This window comes from Archocentrus centrarchus, chromosome 1 (assembly GCF_007364275.1).
Source record: "Archocentrus centrarchus isolate MPI-CPG fArcCen1 chromosome 1, fArcCen1, whole genome shotgun sequence".
NCBI lineage: Eukaryota > Metazoa > Chordata > Actinopteri > Cichliformes > Cichlidae > Archocentrus > Archocentrus centrarchus.
In genome coordinates, this window is record NC_044346.1 from 37,965,715 (window position 1) to 37,986,781 (window position 21,067).

The following is a 21,067-nucleotide window of genomic DNA, read 5'->3' on the forward strand; positions in this document are numbered from 1 at the left end:
CACCCTCATCATAAGGCCCAGTTATGTTTTGTGGCTCCATACTTTTGTGTGTGTGTGTGTGTGTGTGTGTAAGGTTGCTAACCTCTGATCTAGGCAAAGGTGGAGTGAACTTGTTTGCAGTAAATCTGATCAACCACTAGATGGTGACACACACACACACACACACACACACACACACACACACACACACACACACACACACACACACTTTCCAGGTACACACAGATTATATTTGACACAAAGGAACATTGAATTATGTTGCATTATCTCAAATATTTCATGCAGCACCCAACAGTCAGCAGACCAGACCAGCAATATTTTTGTTGCCTTTAATTATCACTATTTTAATGGGAAGTACATTATATGTAGATCACCATACTGCCAGTGCAAATGAAGGGTACTATAGCTTTATTTTTCCACACAAATTTATATAATTTTTGTTTGAAGTTCACTTTAGTTAATGCGGGTTTACTCGATTCAGCTCAGCCCCCGCTGACTGTCCAAGCAGACATTAGTGCACGTGTGACCAAAAAGCTCACAACACACTCAGGACAGGCTACGCACATTCTTTATTAGAGCGTTCCCTACTGGGAGCCGTCAACAAATGAAAACCCATTCATTTGCAACATCAAACAAAAAGTTAAACAAATGCCATACTCACAGTATTTGTGCAACATCACACAGCTCTACATAGGCGCCTGTGTAGTCTACGTGTAGTCATATTTCTCACTAATGAGGTGCAGTCATTGCTCCCTGGGTGACATAGATGATAAATATGCTCCAATCACATGTGCTGTTAAGACATTTAGTCTGTGTTAAGGATGGAATGGGGTCAGAGATGTGGTGCGGAAGTGAGGCCAACACGAGAAACGCTGGAGTCTGCAACAGTCCCAGGGCCTTCTCCTGCCACTCTGTGAGCACAAAGGGTGTCCACCTGAGGGCGCTGTAGCAGAGGACAGTTAAACACATACATGTTAGAAGCTTAATTAGCTTTGCTGGGAGCAAAGCAGCAAATCCCACTTTAACACACGGATATTTCTACAAGTAGGAATCATATGAGTTCTCGTGACAGTGATGAGCTTTGAGATCACTTCCTTAAACGAAAGGCTTTTCTGTTTGTGTTTCACCTTCAGGGCGATGTCAGAGAGCAGCTGCCTGATACCAAAAACACAGTTTTAACAGAGACCTGTTGGCCTACAGAGCTCCACTGTCAAATGTTTTACTTGAACGATATGTTACAACTATGTGATACTGGATATCAAACATTATTGAGCTGATACTTTTTATCTTTTACAAATTAAAAAAAAAAGCTGCTGATTGTCATAGTCAGCAGGGCTAAAAAATCAACTTAATTTGCATTGTAGCCAGCACAGGCTCTATGATTATGGTCAGATGTGTCCAATTGGCAAAATTGTTATATCCAATATGTAGTACTGTGCAAAAGTTTTGAGCCAGCCCTCATGTCTTTGTATTTGCTTCCAAAAATTTCTGAAGGTCATTCCAAGTTTTTCTTTGGACATAAATCAAATAACCAAGATGTGAGTGAAGTGCAGCCTTTCAGCTTTAATTAAAGGAGTTTAGCAGACGTACTGCATTAAGTGTTCAGGAATCACAGCCATTCTTAAACACAGTCCCCCATGTTCAGAGGTTCAACAGTAATTGGCAATTGAATGACAGGCGAGGTTTACGGTAGTTGAGCCCTGTTCTCTCATTACTGCAGGACACATTAAACAAATTAAAAAAGTCCAAATGCTTGTGGCCCTAAATGTGTGTGGAAAAGAAATAAATCACCTTTTGTAGCAGGTTCTGCATTTAAATAAAAATACATGCTAAATTTGTTTTATAAAGATTATATTAAAACAAACTATGGATTCACAAGGGAGTATAATCCCAGCCTAAACCTCATTCATGCACATTATGCAACACTAACTACAGCTCCTGCAGCCTCCCACCTCCTCACTGGTAGAACTTAATCTCAGTGTCCACGCAATCAAAAAATAAGTCCCCCAGTTCCTCTCCTGGGATCTCTCCGCTGAGCATGGCTGTGATCTCGCTCAGACACTGAGACTCCAAATCCCTCAAAATGTTGTAGACAGCTAGGCCGTCATCCTGAGACAGGAGAGAGAAAAACAGGGAGATGACATGAGAATAACAGTAACAACTGAGCCAAGTCATACAGAGCTGTGAAATGTGTCTAATTCACAAGATATGGCAACCCTCCTGTTTGTTAATATACCTCACTTTCTCTGTGCCTTTACCCCTCCCAAATTAATGTCTTTCATCATAGTGGGCTTCATTTGGATTTTAAGAGTCGGGTCCTGCTGTCGCCCTTTTGAAAACAGCCCTGAATCCAAGGCAGCCAGACATCCGTGATGGGAGATGCAGTCTGAATAACCACAGTCACACACCTGCTGTCACACACCTCTATTTCCTTTAGCCAAACCCTGCTGTAAACGGTAAAAGTCTACAAAATATACTCTACACTCACTCTCACAGCATATATTTTTTAGACAGTTTACAGAAATCAGTGTTCTGTACAAAGGTGAAATGATTAAATATACAACTTTCATGCTAACATGTATGATTTATGGATTTATGAGTCTCTGTGCTAATATGAATTCTGTGTGATTTGGTTCAAAGATCACAGAGATGTCAGTGAGTTAAACCTCGACGTGAGTCTGTTTTGGCAGTAACTATGTATCACCTACATCTTATACTGCAACAGTTTTCTGACTGCCTGAAAAAAGCAGTATTAGCTCCGCCCTCCCACCCCTCCTTTTCTTCTGATTGGCAGCTCCTTGCAAACAAAAGGTTTGAATCTAGGTTTTTAGAGTTAACTAAAGCTAAACGAAGAACGAAGTGACGTGTGAAAAAACAAATACCATCCATTAAATAAAAGAAAAATGTAAACTAGTACCTGCTCTGCTCTACTATATAAATGTCATTTTAGTTCATTGTTAGGTGGTTGCCAGGCAACATGATAGACTCATATATATAATATTCAAGTTTTGTGGATATAAATTAGACATGACTGCCATGAAATCAAAATGAGCCAGTGCATTCTAAAGTGTTACAGGTGTATTAATGCTAAAAAGGGGTCATTTTAGCCCATTGGTATCTAAAAGCTACTTTCAGCAGCTCCTTATTCACAGGTCACCACAGCAGGTGGAGCCACATATTCATATCCACTACTGATCATCGTCATAACTAATATCATGTAGGAGGAAAGTGATTCTAAGATACTAATGAAAACTAAACTGGACCCGAACCCGAACCAACCCACTGTGGTTTAAACAACAGGTGGGTGGGGCTTTTGTGCTCGCAGCCAGAGCTGATGACCATATAAGGGATATCCACTCCCTATGACATCATGCAGAGTCAAGAGTTAAATAACAAACCCGAAATAAAATGTTTTGAGTGTTTAGAGTCTCAAACCTGAGCTTTGAGCTCACAGCGATCACTTGTACATATGCTGATGTCATCATTCAAAACTTTGGTCATGTTTAATATTAAACTGCATCAGTTCTATTTTAATTCTCCTGGAAATTTCTACTTCTGTTTAATTTTAAAGGCAGACTTTTTTTCACTTTTTAAAGAGAGAAAAACTTTCCTCAAATTACAAAAGTTAAAATCATAAGTTTAAAAAAAAAAGAAACAGCATTTATGTGGTATAATGAACAGCTTTTGGCAGCTAACATTAGCAGAGCTACAAAAACATTTTGTATGCTCATTTTGTCCCGGGGCAAAATTTCAGTCCAAACAGGACGCTGACCTTTCTCTGACTTCCAGTTCAGCTTGTAATCACACACATAATCTCAGACAGGACATCAGCTAAAATGTCTAAATGGAAAACCTGTTTGGAAGTGCTCTGGTTGCACGGTTTGAAACCCTGCTCTTTGGCTTTGAATGTGCACTTGTAGTGTGTTTATGTTTAGTCTGCACTGATGCCATGCGTCTTGTCTGTGAGGTGCTGTTGTGTTTGGCTCTGCACTGGGAGTGTCTTCCTCGGGTTGTGCAACTCGCCTGTAATTTATCAGCAACAACTCAACCGGATCAGCTCTTTAAAAAAAATAAAAAGTGATCCTGCTGTGAATGTTTATGCAATGAACCACAACAAGCACTGCCATTATCTGAGCAAGACTATCATTGACCTAGGTCATCCATCAGTGCCCACCGGGTTGGTCTCCATGGTGTTCAGCGCCACCTGATGGGCCTTGTACAGGTCATGTCTGCGGTCCACCTGGCTCTGAAAGCGAGGCTGCTTCCTCGCAGGGTCGTCGGGGCCAAACTGCGGCGAGACCACCCTCGGCACTGGGGTGGGACAGTCCGAGAAGATAAAAGGCTTGAATACAGACCTGCAAGGGTGAGATGATTCGACAGGGAGAGAAAGAAGAAAGACAGAGCGGACTCAGAAATCCCCATCAACCCAAAGAGGATAATGCAGAAGAATAAAGATTAGAAAGGAAAGGAAACTGGGATTCACACTTTCATATCAGAGGAGGTCATAAAGTTTTGTGACTAATAATTTACATTTTTCAGTCTCCCATTCAAGATCACACTCGTGTGCACCTCTGAACTACTTCCAACACTCCTACTGTTCTTAGATTGCCCCACACTCAGGATTTGCCCGTCCCTGATGCACCCGAGGGGCAACATCAGGAGCTGAAAAACGAAACACAAACGTGGAAGTGGCAAAAACTGCAGTCCTCTAAAGGCCACTTCAGGCTGGCTCCAAACGAGAGTCACTCTCCACAGACTCCAATGTTAAACGGACTTCTCTGAGTCATATTATGGTGCGCTGTGTGGAGCAGACCATCCAAAGAATTTGAGAGTCAGTTTTGGTGAGACCTCAACAGGAAATCAACATAAAATTTTGCCTCAATTTAATTAAACTTGCAAGTTTGATGTGAAGCCACAGATGCTAATGGTCAGAATTAGACTTCCACAGAGGCTGCCAAAAATGTGACCACCTTCAGGGGCAATTTAAAAAAAAAAGTTTTTACACATTATTTAACTTGTAGTTGCGTTTATTATCGTACACCCCCCCCACACACACACACACACACAAATAAATATATAAATCCACTGGTTGAAAGCCATTTTTATTGATTTTTTTCCCTGTCTGTTTAATGTGGTTCTGAAGCCACAGAGACAGAGTGCTTTACTTTCATTTCAGATTTAACAGAGAGTATCAAAGTGGATGCAGCTGCTGTGGTTAATGAAACCTCAGGATAAACATTTTTGCCATCATCATGTGAAGCTACTGTGAAGCTACGCGTCTTTTTGAAACCACAGTTACTGCCACCACTAGTCTTAAAAAGCATTCAGACTCGTTTATGCTGTCTACGATTCTCCAAACAGCAACTCCCGCACATCAGGAATGTATCTGGTGTCCAGCATTCATGTGACTGAGGTTTATGTTTCAGGACGTAATTGAATTTACATTATTAAAAAATACCAGATACACTGAAAATAATAATTAAATGCATCTTGCAATATTTAAAACAGCCTTTATCCTACATGTCAGAAATGTTTATATATAAATATATACTGTACTTAATACAGTATATAATAGTGGTGTCGGTTTATCCACACAGTGGTGTCTGCAGGTTAATCTGTGTAGCTTGATTAATTACAAGTTTTACAATAACAGCTATTTCATACAGTAACCATCACATCTTTTATCCACTCTCTGCTGAATCACCTGTAAATTATATTCACATTATTCACTCAGGCTGTTTTTAGGAATTCGCTAGCTTAGCACCACTATTAACTTGGCTCTTACTCACTAGCGCAGGCGTCTTCAACTCCAGGCCTCGAGGTCCGGTGTCCTGCAGGTTTTAGATGTGTCCCTGATCCAACACACCTGAATCAAATGGCTGAATGACCTCCTCAGTATGCAGTCAAGTTCTCCAGAGTCCTGCTAATGACTTCTATATTTGACTCAGGTGTGTTGAAGCAGAGACACGTCTAAAACCCTCGAGGCCTGGAGTTGAAGACCCCTGCACTAGCGGCACGGTTTCTTCTCTGCTCCCGCACTCATGTCTCTAACCATTTTCCCCCAAGCGACACGCCCCTTGAGGAAGAAACTCTGGTTACTGGCGACTCTGTTTTGAGAAACATGAAGCTAGCGACACCAGCAACCATAGCTGATTGTATTCCAGGGACCAGAGCAGGCAACACAGAAGGAACCCTGAAACTGCATATAGCATTAAGTTGATATATTTAGGATGAATTCTTAGTTTAGTGAGCTACAAACCTGGATGGGTCTGGGGTGGCAGTGAAGAAGTGGATGCAGGGCAGAGTGGTGTCTCTGGGCAGGATAGACACCATGCTGCCGGTGGTGCAGAAACCTCCAGAGTCCATGCAGATGCCGCTGGGTTTGTCCCTCAGAATGGACATCATCGCCTCCGCCGTCACTGAGCCTGAAACCAGGAGAGACACAGAGCTCTACGTCTCCACAAATCAACAGCTAAAACGTCGGTTTCTGGCTCTCCAGGTATGTCAAAGTATCCTCATGTTCAGCAGCTCTAAGCTCTCACGACCTCTGTACCTACCATCATGTTGCTGGAGTAGCTCCGTGCCCCCGATGTAGCGCTGCTTGGCCAGCTCCATCCTGGCTGGTGGGTTCTCGGGACTAAACACCTGAGAGAAGTTGAACTCTCCTTCACCATCCCACCAGCCCTGAGCCTTGGCCACGCTCCGCAGCTCCGGGTGCTCTGTGGAGATCTCGGTGCCAATGGTGAGCTGGTTGGAGATGTTCTTAACGCCCTCTGAAAGGAGCAGGTGGATGTTAGTATTTTGAGACACCTCTGATGTTACTGACAGTAACACAATTTAAAATCTAAACCAATTTAGCCAGAAAATTTCTGCTTGTGTAAAGTATGTTTTCCACAAAGCAGAACAACTTACAAAGTTTATTTCTATGGATAAATCACTCCATGAAGATTCCCATGCTTGCATTCCCAACCCACCCCAGCTGATTTCAGGCAAGAGGACAGTCTGTCACAGGGGAGGACCTACTTTAGTTTTCCATATTTTTGGTCCTTTATTTTCTCTTACGGGGGTTCAGTTTATGCTCAAATAATCCTAAAAGCTCAGGATTCAGACTTCTCTAAACACTCTGGAGTTTTTATCCTCCTGTGCAAAATAAAGCAGGAGAATATCATCATCATACTGTCCATCCATCTGTGAGGTTTAACCATTCTGGTCGATGGAGTCCAAAACCACAAGGAATTGAACAAATGGGGCTGTGATGTTGATTTTTTAATTCCTCATAGGAGGATATCCCCATCGGTCTGTATTATGTGATAGAGATCATACAGAGCCTAATATTATGCTTGTGTCAAGCTCCACCCACCTGATTTTCAGACTTTTTGGAAGCCAGGGGCAGCCAATCAGAATATAATATGAATATGAGGTTTTTGGGATCTTCTGTTCTTCTCTTTGTTTTACTCTCCTCTTTGTCCATGTAAAAAAATTCAATTTGGATCTTTTTGATTGCTAATCATGATTCAAAATGGTGGTGGTGGTGGTGGGGGGTGAACTGTAGTTTCTGAAGTATCCAAAAAGATTTGAGTATCCTTTGCTTAAAGGCAAGGCAGCCTTAAAGGGAGAGCCGCTAAAATGGCTTATTTCACACAGTAGATGAACTGAGGGGCTGCAGTAAGGCTAAGTATAAGGTAAATAAGGATTATTTTGACCTGTGAGTCATGCAAAGCTACTTTAGTAGAAACCAGAGCTACAGATCAATAGGCTTAAGATAGATTTAATAAAAGTTTATGGACAGTTTTCCCAAACATAACCAAAGCTGACGCTCCATTTTTCACACAGTTTCCTTTTCAGTCTGTCTTCTGGTGTAATGATGTCAAAGACAGCATTTACTCCTCTGTCCACAGGTCACTGTTTACAAATGCAGATAAATTAATAAGAACTAACAAACAGATGATAATCCCCCTTTTTCTTCACTCAGATTGTTACCTGCATGCAGTCATAGCCTGTTCAAACATGACTGGTCCGTAGCACTGGAACTAAAAGGAAACCACAAATGGAAACCAAAAACCTTCAGATTGCCAAAATATTGTCACTTGTGTACAGATTCTACATACTCACATGAAGAACCTGTTTATAGATTTAAGTTTTGAGTCAATAACAACCACACCTCCTACTTCCTGACTCCAAATGGATGTTTTTTCATGTTTATGAGTGTATCTTCTAGCATGCGTTATCCTTTCTTTAGTCCACCACACCACACAAGAAAACCACTGATGATGGAGCTATGGCTGGTCTCATTGTCCTGGAGATGACTGACAATAACAAAGGCATCTGCATACTTTAACGTGGTCCTGTTATCATCACACTCTGACACACAGTTGTGCAGAGGATAAATAACAGGGGTGAGAGCACACACATCCCTGTGAGGAACCAGCAGAAGAGCAAACCTGGTTTGAGGACTCCATTTAACTTCATTTTGTGCCCACAAGTCAAATTGTTCTAAAAGCATACTGGTAAAATATGAGGTTAAAAAATTAAAAAGCAGAGGGAAAAAGAAAAAGAGAAGCCTAGCATGAGACCCTTTTCCCTCTGAGTGTTTAAGTTAAGCAGAGTGACTGTGGCGTCCTCCGCTCTGCTCCTCTGTGTGGTCTGTAAGCAACTACAGACCACACAGACTTTAACCTCTCCTGTAGATGTAGATCTAAGGACAGACGGTCACATGGTGTTCAGGGTGCAAAGGCCTTTAAGACAATCGTAATGAGGGCTTTATAAAAAATATCACCATGAACTTAAAAACCGTCCACTACCTGGTTACTGTTACTTATTAATAACACCTCATCTCAAACTCTTTTCTGCATAAACTGCTTGAGACAAACACATACAGACAAAATCTGTGCTCATTTTACGACTTCATTTATAACAGCAAAAAAAAAAAAAAAAAAAAAAATTTTTGGAAATATGCCTGTTCACTATTTCTCGACCGGATGCAATTATGAAGGAACTGAATGAACAAGCTGAAGGAACAAGCTCTTTTAGCTTTCCTCCCCTTTAAGTCAACTTTCTTCTGATTGGCTCCCCCTCACAAACAGAAGGTTTGAATAGCAGGTAGGTGGGTTCTCTGGCTTCATAGCCAGAGCTTTATATATCAACAGTAGAAAAAAAACAAATTCTGAAACTAAGTATTTAGAGCAACATGAACCCTGAGCTTTTGGCTCACAGGTATTACATGCACATACACCGGCCTCATTATTTGAAAGTATGACCATCCTTGATGAGAGCATCCACCATGTGACGGCATATATATGACAGAAAAGCACAAAAGACCCCCTTACCTGAGACTTTCTGCGCCACCCACAGCCTCCCGGCTGTCTCCAGCACCCAGGCCTCTTTGCGATCCACCAGGAGGAAGGTGTTGTGGTAGCTGAAGGGTTCAGGGGCCTCCCTGCACTGCCCCCCCTGCCCATGCTGTTCCAAGAGGCTGGTGATCACCATCAGCGCTGCCCAGGCACTGTCACCACGCTCCAGCCCCAGTCTGATGATCAGAACCCATGCTGGGTTATATGCATATCAGGTTTCATCTATTTGTTTATCTAAAGTTTGATCAGTTACACAAACCATGAATACACTTTAACTGCTCTGAAGTGTGTATTAGAGGAAATGCTGCTCAGTTAAAGAGTTTCTTGGCTGCTGCCCATGCTGTTTGAGTATTTTTTTACCCGCAGTGATGAACAGATATGGGCTACACTTCAACAGTCATTACTCCACCTGCCATAACATGCTCATGACAACCTACACACCCACCTGATCAAAGCCTGAGAAGATTAACTTAATACTTCCACTGAATACATGCTATCCAAACTTTAATTAGGATGCAGTCAGCAGTTGGATTATTTTCCCTTTATTGATATCCTGCTTTTAATCCATACAGGTTTTTGAGGAATATCAAAAGGTTTCAGCAGCTCACCGGACAAGGTCCATGCCCAGCAGAGCCTCTCCTGGTGCGACGGGCTCTCGGGTCCAGACTGCCTCGTTCCCAATACAGACCCCTTTGTCATTGGCCCCCATTTCAGCCCCCCACATCCAGGCAGGTTTGCTGAGGATGACAGCATTGGTCTGCTCCACCTGAGGGATTTGGATGTACGTGCACTGCAGATAAAAATTTCAAATAAATACAAATGAGTGAGATGACTTCAGCATTATGTGTACTGCATGCAGGTATGAACAGGGGAGCATGAACAATTTTTTTTTACAGATATGCCAGTATTACCATATAACAGTGGAACATTAGGCTTAAAACTTTCCTCTATGATCAAGCTTATAGTTAGGGCTGGATCAGGTGACCCTGAACCCTCCCTTACTTATGCTGCTATAGGCCTAGGCTGCTGGAGGGTTCCCATGATGCACTGTTTCTTTTCATTCACCTCTTTTTACTCTGTTTATACCCCACTCTGCATTTAATCGTTAGTTATTATTAATCTCTGGCTCTCTTCCACAGTGTGTCTTTTGTCCTGCTTCTCTCCCCTCAGCCCCAACCGGTCACAGCAGATGACTGACTTGAGGCAACTGTTAGTTGTGATTTGGTGCTATATAAACAAAACTGAATTGAATGTAGCTACTGTGACATCACCCTGACATCCTGTGATGTTTCTGACATCCTGTTTCGAAGCCTAGCGGTGAGCTTGAGGGGCCAATCCGACTGTGAAACCAAGCACTCATTGGCTGCTGTTAATCACAAGTTGTTAGCTGATGAATAATCCCAGGCTCATCCTCCTGTTTGAAACTTAAAATCACCAAAATATATAAAATCTATTTAACTAATTTATTCAGTATGACCTGAAATTAGTGACTGAGCTCCTAAACTCATTGACTGACTTCTACGGGACCATAAGTCTCTAATTCTTGTTCAAAATTCACATTTATGAGAAGTGGCTGACAGACTGCATTAATGTGAAGCTCAGTCGCTCCGATCTCACTGAGCTCACAGCAGTTACTTCTCTTTAACCATTAACAGGAAACATTTCCACATAAAGTTTGTGTGTAAATGTTCAACGTCTCTTAATGTTCAACGACCCTTAAAAAGGGTTGTTTCATAAACTGGTTGTGAATTAATTTTCTGCAGCAGACCCTGTAAATATGACATATATCAGTCAGCTCCTGGATTTAAAATGCAGCAGCAGCTGTGCTGTTGTGGGACTTTTCCGGGGCCGCTTTACCTCCAGCGTGGAGCCTGGAGGGTGAGAGGCTGCAGGGTAGTGGACCACCTCCTGCACCTCGTCCCGAGGACGGTCTGAGTTCTTCCCGAAAATCACATGGTCCTCACGAGAGCCAGGGGGCAAGGAAACAAAACAGTCACATGACACAGGAGGCTCTGCCATCCTGCAACAGAGACACAGAAAAATAAATAAGTGAGGAAGTCTGGCCAGCTGTGGGGAGCAGGGGCGTGTCCAGAGGGGTGCCACAGACCCCACTATGATTGCCCTATCCCACCACTGACACTGGACTGGAGTACTGTTAATCTCACATTGGTTACACTGGATAAGAGCATGGCCAGGCTCAATGGTGGAAAGTAGCAGTACATCTACTCAGGTACTTTACTTTGTTTTAATGTACTGTAATGTACTCCACTACAGTTTGGATGTACTGGTTTGTACTTTACCCTCCATACACTTATCTTAAAGCTTTAGTTACTTCTTATTTTGCAGAATTAAAAACATAAATCTACTACTATATGTACTATTAGAATACCATCTGTATGAGGGCACGGGGATTCACATGAGCCCCAAATCATTTTTATATCTGAGCAAATACTCTGTTTTCCCGTGCCCCCCCCCCCCCCCCCCCCTTCAAAAAAAAAAAAAAAAACAAGATCGGGTAGGGAGTGAAATAAAGATGCATCATAAGCAGCACTGACTTCACCACCTCGTGTAAACAAGCCGATTTCAAACTAATCATCAGTCTGACGGTGTGTCGGACATCCGGCACAAACGCGTGCGCCTACACCCTGCTGTCACCGTAATGTGCATGTGTGGATCCGAGAGGAAGAGCTCCATCCATTCCCCACCCAGCTTTCTGCAGAAAGTCAGATCCAGCCGGTGCACTGCCCATCCCTTTCACACAGGGATTAGGAGGCAGTCTTGTGCAGAGCACTTTATTGACTGTAATCTTCACAAATCCGACCGCCACGTTACTCTACCGTCGCTCCTTTTCGAGCACGAATCGTTTACATTCCGGAAATAATGTCGCCAAAAGTGGCCCGGCTGTAGCAGCTGTAGCCTGTGACGGAGCTCGCTTTGAGATGAGTGCTTATTTCAGAGTTAAGGCCCACACTGTCAGCTCCGCGGCGCTCTCTCCGGAGCAGCGACGCGCCTGTCGCTTCGCGTCATTTCGCCTTAATCTGGGGGCTGAGTGCGGGGCTGAATCTGAGGGATAATAGTGTGCAAACTAGAGCTAAGCGGCGGATGGTGCTGCAGAAAATGTTTACCTTTGGTTTTCAATGGTGAGAGCGCACGGCCGGCTGGGAGAAGGCAGGCTGGAGATACAGAGTCACGTGACAAAGAAATCCAAAGGTCTGTACTTAAAGGTCTCGTCTCGTCTGGCCACAAGCACAGCTCACCGTCTCACACAGTCCAGTCCACACCTGTGCAAAGCTGCACAGCAGGCCTGAGTGATGAGGTGGCTCTTCTTCATGAGTCTGCCTCCCCTTCGCCTGTTTATCAGTGCTGCAAACCCGCAGTCAACACGACCATAATTACATCCACATTCAAGGAAATCCCTGCAAACACTGCAAGTTTTTACAATCCGCTGTTTCCACTAAGAAGGTGACAAATAAAGTCTGTTGGGTTTTTGGCTTTATTCGGTCAGATATAAATAAAGAGCCTAAACGAGTATAATTAAATGCAAAATGGTTGTCAGCTACACTCATGACCTCATGTCTGTGTGACTTAAAGGATGAGCTGGACAAACCTCTTAGCTTGCACTCACTAACGTAAACAAGTTAACATTTTCATAAGATTCACGGCCGCAGTTAAAGGAGCACTCCGCCTGTTTCACGCCTCTGTAAAAACAGTTTGCTTTACAGGAAACTTTCACAAGCCTGAAAAAAAATTAAATTAAATTTAAAAAAAAAACGTGATGGCATCAGTGGGATTGTGGGAAATGTAGGATCTACTGTTTTAAGTTCAGGTTTTTGATTTTGAGCACTCTTTTAGGAAACATGTCTCTTGGTAGCAGGGGCATCCATGTGCAGCCAAGCGGTAACCATAGAGATGGATGTAGCTTCCGGGTCTGAGGACTCCTTTAAACCTGCATCCTTTATATTGGCCAGCAGGGGGCGACTGCTCTAGTTGCAAAACAACTTCTGGTTGATGAAGTCTGTAGGAAAACGGGCTCCCTCCCTCAGTGACCTCAGTATCAGTTTTTTTGATGATTTCACAGGATCAGTTGCTAGTTTTAAGTCTTTGTGAATGAAACGTATATTTCATAGATTATGGTCATTATTAACGTGAGAGGATAAACCAGGGAGTCGTTAGCCAGTCAGTGTGGCGTCTTTGGTTTCACAGTCCAAACCACCCCTCGCTTGTCACATCTGGTTTCAAAACACTAAGATGGTGATGGTGAAAATGCTCAGCTCCAGGCTAACCAACGGCTTTTATTCACAGTCGGTAGCTTCAACTCACAGGGCTGAAAAATGAAGCCAAAAAAAACTGCAGTTCATCCAATGACCACTTGAGGCAAAATCCAAAAGTCAGTCAACAGTAAAAATCCAGTTTATTTTTGTTATGAGTCACAAATCTGTATGATATCAACAACGTCTTTTATGGGATGAGTGGTTCCTTCACATTAAAAGCCCCTTTTTTGTGTTTTATTTTACTGTTTTGATCTAAATCAAATCTTCTGATGGTCATGATTCACCTCATAGATTGATGGCTTGGTTCAAGGCTTAAAACTCTGTATATAAGAACAGGAAATTCATTTCCAGCATGGATGTCCTGGGAAAAGTGTTTTACAATCTATATAAATCAAAGAAACTAACTGTTAATAAAACTGCATTAAAATCAGGAGCTGCCAGCTGAGAGGTTTTACCTCTCATTGAACTGAACCTCTGCCAGGATCCTGCAGGATTGTTAATGGCTTTGGCTCTGCTGGGCTGGGCTGTGCATCCAAGACGTTTGTGCCTCAGTGTTGGTGAGTGAGTTTCTAGTATTTTATTAGTCTGTTAGCACTAATTAGCACCTATCTGTGTCTGTGTGATGCACCTGTAAACTTTATGTGTGCAGCCTCCTAACAAGGCTTCTTGTCACTTCTGCCTCTAAAAGAATAAAACAGTGTCGGCCAAAATGCCGATGTTCAGGATTCAAAATGTGGAGTCCAGAAATGAAAAGGGACATTAGTGGCTACAATAAATAATGTGAGTAAAATTCATAACCTGCCTAGCCCCAGCTGAGTACCTGAAGTTCAGCTTAAACACAGGTAACTAGTAAAAAACGACCAAGTCTGCAAACCACAAAGCTAATACTATAATGTGTACTGTAAAAAGGATTATCTGACTGATATTTAAGAAACAGCCTTTTCTTAATCTTACATTTATTTCCCCACCTGACAGGATGTTGGCCTCCAGCTGCCAACATGTTTAATTAATCTTGAAAATGTTCCTGTTTTAAACGGAGGGGAAGGCTACATCCTGGACAGTCTGTCTCAGGACTTTTTAAAGTGTTTCTCTATTAAATGCAATGTAAATAGGCTTCTATAGCAGTAGGTTAAAAAAAATGTCAGATAAGGTCAACAATGAAATGAAATCAGAATTACTGTTTACTAGATTTGAGCAGTGGGTGAAAAAAAACAGGGTAAGTAAAGACATTTCTGTTTATTTTGTCGGAGGTCACCTTCTTTGGCGCTGTGACACCAACGCTGTTTACACCACTGCCTTTTAGCAGCGCTCTGGATCACATGTTGGCTAATCAGTGTAATTAAAGTTGGGCGAATTCATGTGTGTCAGTGGTTTATAGAGTGGGTGTCTCCCATCACTGGTGTTTCATTGAATTATGTCGCTGGCACTCCCTGTCTCAGTCGCTGGAGTCTAACTTCCACCTGCTGTTTGCAAAGCATTGATTGATGACCCATTTCACCCTGGATACCGTCTGCTTTCTTACTTCATCAGCAGAAAAAAGTCCCAGTGAAAACGCTGAGAGCAGGGCACATGTTTGGTTTGCCTTAGGTGTTCCCAGAGACTCCTACACCTCCCTTTGATTCACTTTCAGCCATTAAAATGCATCCAGTAATTTTTGCTTCTGTCCCCACGTCAGGTTAGAAAACTCAGAATGTTGCCTTCAAGATCCAGAGCAGGAAAATTAGTGACAGAAAATAGTCACAAAGTAGCTGTAAGCACACGAAATCAGCACAGATAGTCAATGATGTGAAACATATTTAACACTGACCAATATTTCTGATATTAATCAGATCTGTTACACCCATAAACTGTATAAAAGATGGAGTCACCACCATGACACTGCTGAGTGAAGTTACATACTCAGACTGAGTGTTTTCACTGTCGCCATCTTGATGAGTGGGGGGTGGAATCAGGCATCAGCTGATGAGCATACGCTGGTTTATCCTCCCGTCTGATTTAACAATAACCATAATTTACCAAACCAACCTGTTTGATAAGGGCTGAAACTGCACCATAAAATCTGGTGTCCAGTGTTCATGTTTTGCCTCCCAGTGGCCAAAATATCATCAGTTCAGCTCTAGATGAACACTTGTAAAAGCTAATCTGAGGTGTTTTAAAAGATGTCCAAGACAAAATTCCTTTCCAATCAGAAACAAACGAGTAAAAGCAGATTCACTCTCAGTATCAGAGGCAACCTCTGCTGCCAAAGTTAAAAACTGCAGTTCCTCTGATGGCCACTGGAGGCTTGTTCCTAAAGTGAGTGGGTCCCCATGGACTCCCATGTTAAAATGCCCAGATTGATAACATAGAGAAAGCTTTTGCCTCTCTGGATTGTTCCCCCATCATAACAACTGTACTGTTGTTAGAACTGTTTGGAATTTAAGGCTGAAAATTAGAGGCATGTTCACTTCAACTTATTGTGCAACCACATGACTATTGAGGTTTTGCAGACATGTGACCACTAACCACGTTACATTAACTCGTCTGCCACAGTGAAGGATCGAGTTAATGAGGCTCCACTCACACAGGCCTACAGACCAGCCTGTAATCACCTCTCAGCCTCTGGTTGTGAGGGGAAAATGTGGATTCTCCGACCAGTTGGCAAAAACTTCCTTGCGATTGCTTCACTTGCTGCAGTCGTAGTTTGAATGGAAGTGACAGACGTGTCCTCATAAACTGTGCAGCTGCTCTCCGACCTGCAGTGAAACTACGAACACTGTAACAACCAGTCGAGAATACATGTTTTTACCAAGCAACCAATGGTTGAATCACATCCAATGTGAGGAACCTCAATAGCTCTCAGGCCTCAGTTCTACTAAGTGGAGTCAGGAATTTTGTTCCAACAATTAATATTGTATTACTGTGTGGTACGGGCCATCCAAGAAGGCTGCGCCTCACTTTTGATGAGTGAATTTCTAGTATTTTATTACCTGGCACATGATGACACATCATTCATACGTTTGAAAGAGGCTTACAGAACTTCTTTCACTTTATTTTATTTGCACAAATATTTTTAATTTTTAATTTATTTTTTTTATTTGTAAGTATCATAATAACTGACAGGTTAAACTGGGTCACTGTAACCCTGTCAGTGATAATCAGATTAATTTGCTCTAATAGAAAACTGGCTCTGCTGCATTACAGTGAGTTACACCTTCCTTCATATGTCATATCCAGCGTCAAAACCAGCGTGTAATTGTGTTACTATCACTCGTCAATATGCATACCGGTACATCCCATTCTTAAAACTGAGTCATGTTGGCATCTGTAAATGTTTGGTGACGCAATCAGAGTTATTGAAGTTCTTAAATACATAGGCGAGCGCATAGGAAACAAGGAGTGCTCACTAATCCGCTCCAAATGTTCCACAAAAAAGTTGTGTTTCAAGCTCACACACCTGGAGCCTGCTGCGGCCGACTTAGAGGAGGTGTTGAGTTACTTTTTTGAAGCGGCGCGGTGGTGAGTGGTGTTCCCCCGTGGCTCACGGGGAGCGCTGAAGGCAACGGGAGTTGGACTGTTGAGAAGTTTCCTGAGAAGATAACCTGTTACCTGAACGGCAGCCGGCTACTTCCACTCCCTCTCCGGCCTTTCATCTTCCGGAGTGTGCTGACAAGCATCGCACATCCTGTCTGCCCTTACACAAAACACCAAGCAAACACCTACCTGAGCCAAAGGCAGACACACCCAAGCTCGCACACGTATACAGTAGCACACACACACATACACACACACACACACTGGGGTGCAGAAACAAGCAGAGACAGAGTGAAACTAAACAGATGAGTGAAAAACAGAGCTTGTAAATACACCCACATATCAAACCACTCTCACAACACTTTGTGTTGACTGATGATGAGTGATGAAAAATGATTTAGGACGCAGATTCAGTTGAGCAAAGCCAAAAACCAAGATCCGCTCTGGATCTCTGTGCTTGTAAAAACTTCATATTGCCATGTAACGTGTTATTTATTGTCACGTGCTGTGAGGTGAACTCGACTTTTAGCTGAAAAAAGCAACTCTGATAAAACTGCATCTGTCTGTCGCTCTTTAAGTGGGTGCAAATAAGACGGCGTAAACTACGCGCGTTCAAGGCTTTTCATCAGCACGGCGTCTGGGCACTGTGATGGATTTTAAGTTGCGTGGACACAAGACCCGACCTTTAGCTCACCTGCGTGAACGCACTCTCACGCTGAGGACTTCACCTGAAGCCGCGCAGGCCCAGTTTGTGAGCCGTGCGATGAGAAGCGGCGGGCCGGCCGGAGAATGATGAGGGGTGTTAAGGGACGGAAACAGCTGGTGAGAAGCCCAGAGGATATTAATCTGAGGGGGGAGACAGGATGGCAGCAGAGGAGGACGTCTAATAAAGCATGGTATTAAAGGTGTGTGTGTGTGTGTGTGTGTGTGTGTGTGTGTGTGTGTGTCTGTCTGTCTGTCTTCCAGGAGGATTACTGGTGAGCTGTTAAAAAAAGTTGTGTGTCTGTGTCCATGTGGCTACTGCACATTTACAAACTTGCTACATCTTATAGTTAATATGAGAGCTTTTTTTTTGTGGGGGGGGGGGGGGGGGGGGGGCTTAAAGCTGTTAGGAAATCTGTGATTATCTCATTCAATAAATCAAGCAAGGCAATTTTTAAAAAGTTTTTACAACCCTTCTCTCTCTCTCTCTCTCTCTCACACACACACACACACACACACACACAACGGGGGGTTTTGAAAATTAGATAAAATAAAGCAATCCAAATTTTCTCTGAGCAATTAAAGTTCCGGTTAAAAGGCAGAGGTGGAAGATGGGAGGGGAAGCTGGGCGGCATCAGTCGCACAGACAGTAATGACGGCGCCACCGCTGTTTAACAATCAAAGATGGGAGGCGGGGGCTCGCAAGGAAGTCTGTCCTTGAAAAATACAGGTGTTTGGTACAATCAAAGCTCAGCTTGCAGAAATGACTGGGTTTGAAGTTGAAAGGGGAGGCGGGGGGGGGAGGGTGGTGAGTGAGTCCCTGCATGAGAAAAAAAAAAGTGACTCAGAAGACAACTGTGGGCCGGTCTCTCCTCCGGGATTTTGAATAATTAACAAGGATAAGGAAGTTGACTACTAGGTGCTTACTGTTTACTTTGCTTGGATTTTTTGTTGCCTGTGGAGGGGAAGTGAGGCTTTAGCTGGCCTAGCTCTCTGGAGGCTGTTCGCAGGAGGATTTGTCTGGGACACCAGTGCGGTTCCCGTGGGACTAGAGAAAAGTCGATCCAGCCGCAGGCCAGTAAATCAGAATCAGAACCGGCTTAATATGCTGGGGACTTTGTATACAAAACACACGTCCTTTAAGGAAAGTCCCACACACAAATAAAGTCACACACTCACCGTGAGCACAAGAATTCAGACTGCTGTCTCATGTAAACTGCTCTGACCTTCAGGAAGCTCACAAAACAAGTTTCTGGCTAATTACTGTAATTAAAAATACAATAGATGCTAACAAGCAAGAAACAGTATGTTGATACTGTAAAATAGTTACAATGCATATGGTAAGAACCACTTACAGATATAAAGAAACTGTTTTTTTTAGCATGTGTTAAATACTACAAACTCTAACATGTAAAAATGACAGTCTGTGGGGATTACCTTCTTTATTTTTACCTCCTTTAAGCTCCGGGCTACTTTTTGGAATTCCCACATGAAAAAAAAAAACATTCCCCAAATTGAGACTCCAACACTGTGAGGCCGAATTTAAAACCCTCGGGCTCCAAGGGGAACAGAGACCCGGGAGAAACAAAATAAGACAAAATGAGTCAGTTAAAAGCTCCAGTAAAAATTTACATTTTTGCAGCACAATCATTTCTGCTTCCAACAAACTGCACTCAGGTGCGTCCTCACACCGGTGGCTCACTGTGGATCTCTGTGACTGAAATGAAGCACAGCGAGTGCTCCATGAGTCACATTTCAGTCGCATCAGGCGCTCAGCATCTTTAAAAGAATGGTGGTTGGTTGAATTAGCAAATCTGTCTGAAAACAGTTTTTTTAAAAAAGAGTTTGAGAAGTCTTGAGACACCCCTCGTTTCTTCACATTCAGCCAGACTTTCTATAATTTTTAAGCTGCGCTTGACCAATATTTCTCAAGGTCTTTCAAAGCTTTTCTGTGGACATTGGCTGCTTTTTCACTCATTTTCAGTCCAGTCTCTGTACCGGACCATTCTCAGAGCAATGTTTTTATGTCTGGTAACCAACTTAACACTCAGCACTGACCTTTGAGTCGAGCATAAAACAGATGATTTAGCAAAGAATCAATTTTAAATTGTATCTTTAGGCACTTTGCTGTGAGCGGCCTGTCACAAAAGACATCATTTGTTCCTTTTTCTTTAATTGAATCTGTGAAAAACACCAACAGCACAGTTTGACAGTATGAAATAGTATTTTTGCATCAACAAGGTGATTCGCAAAGAGCTATTAGCTGAAAACTTGACATATCTCGGCATGGTGTGCACTGTGTCTTTAAAATTTTGAGGAAACTGGACTAGCAGAGGACAAAAGAAGAAGTGGCCTAAAACAATATCTACAGCAGATGAACCAGATCTGAAAGTCACGAAACAGGATCTGAGAGATCATCTGGACAGGAAAGGCAGAAAAAAATCCAGAGAAGAGCTTTGAGTGTCCTTCACGGAGCGTGAAGAACGATTCCTGAAGACGTCTTAAAGAAAGCTGCTCAGAGAGTTCAGGCTGTGCTGAAGAATAAAGGAGGTCACCGAAACACTGACTTTCAAGCTCATTAGAATTGTACAAATTCTGCTTATTAACTGTATTTCAGTGCATGTTTGCAACAAAAACTTTTAAAGATCCTTCCACGTATTTCCCGTTTTGTTAGGAAAATACAAAGAAATGAGGGATGGCACATTTAAACAGTTCTGTGTAACATTTTAAGTAGTGAGCAACTTTATGTTTCTGCTAAGCCAAGCTCACGGCTGCTATCTGTGGTTTATGTGACTGCCAGAAAAACAGGAAAATAAATACATTTCCATATGATTTTAAAATATTTCTTAATGTGCAAACTGTAGAAAGAAAAAAATAGATTTCATACTCATTCCTCAACAGATGGGATTAAATTATTCTTCTGTTTTTAATCTGTTCCAGAATCACACAGTAACGTGGTTACATAAAAGTTACCGTCTGAGCCGTTTGAACAAATAATTAACTGCATTTAGGTTGATTAGTTTAAGTTAAATAAACTAAACAAATTCAAATAAAATTATCGGACCTCGGTGGACATGTAGGTAAAGGAAACAGGTGATGAGGGGCTGTTGGGTGTTAGGAGAGGAATGCAGATGGGAGTGGATTTTGGTAAAAGGATTGAAATGGCTGCGGTGAACACATATTTTAAGAAGCAGGAGGAACACAGGGAGATGTATAAGAGTGGAGGAAGGT

General features: G+C 42.5%; 1 protein-coding gene across 2 annotated transcripts; it reads right to left on the bottom strand.

The window, feature by feature from the left end:
- Positions 1–552: 552 nt before the first annotated feature.
- On the bottom strand, positions 553–12,811 carry scrn2 (secernin 2). Of its 2 annotated transcripts, none has more exons than XM_030731209.1 (8): positions 11,208–11,369; positions 9,959–10,140; positions 9,327–9,526; positions 6,558–6,773; positions 6,260–6,425; positions 4,175–4,355; positions 1,953–2,109; positions 553–943 (listed from the first exon to the last, which is right to left on the bottom strand). In XM_030731209.1, the coding sequence occupies exons 1-7, from the start codon at positions 11,367–11,369 to the stop codon at positions 1,957–1,959; spliced, it is 1,260 nt and encodes a 419-aa protein (XP_030587069.1). In that variant the 3' UTR covers positions 553–943; positions 1,953–1,956. The 2 variants fall into 2 exon arrangements, with proteins under 2 accessions (XP_030587069.1, XP_030587079.1); XM_030731219.1 differs by lacking the exon at positions 553–943 and adding an exon at positions 12,476–12,811 and having other exon boundaries at positions 1,957–2,109; positions 11,208–11,370.
- Positions 12,812–21,067: the final 8,256 nt, after the last annotated feature.

Coding starts and splice junctions, on each gene's coding strand:
- scrn2 (XM_030731209.1), bottom strand. CDS start 11,369: ATGGCAGAGCCTCCTGTGTCATGTGACTGTTTTGTTTCCTTGCCCCCT. Junction 9,527..9,958: donor CTGGGCATGGACCTTGTCCG/GTGAGCTGCTGA, acceptor TCTGATCATCAG/ACTGGGGCTGGAGCGTGGTG. Junction 2,110..4,174: donor ACACCATGGAGACCAACCCG/GTGGGCACTGAT, acceptor CTCCTGTCTCAG/GATGACGGCCTAGCTGTCTA.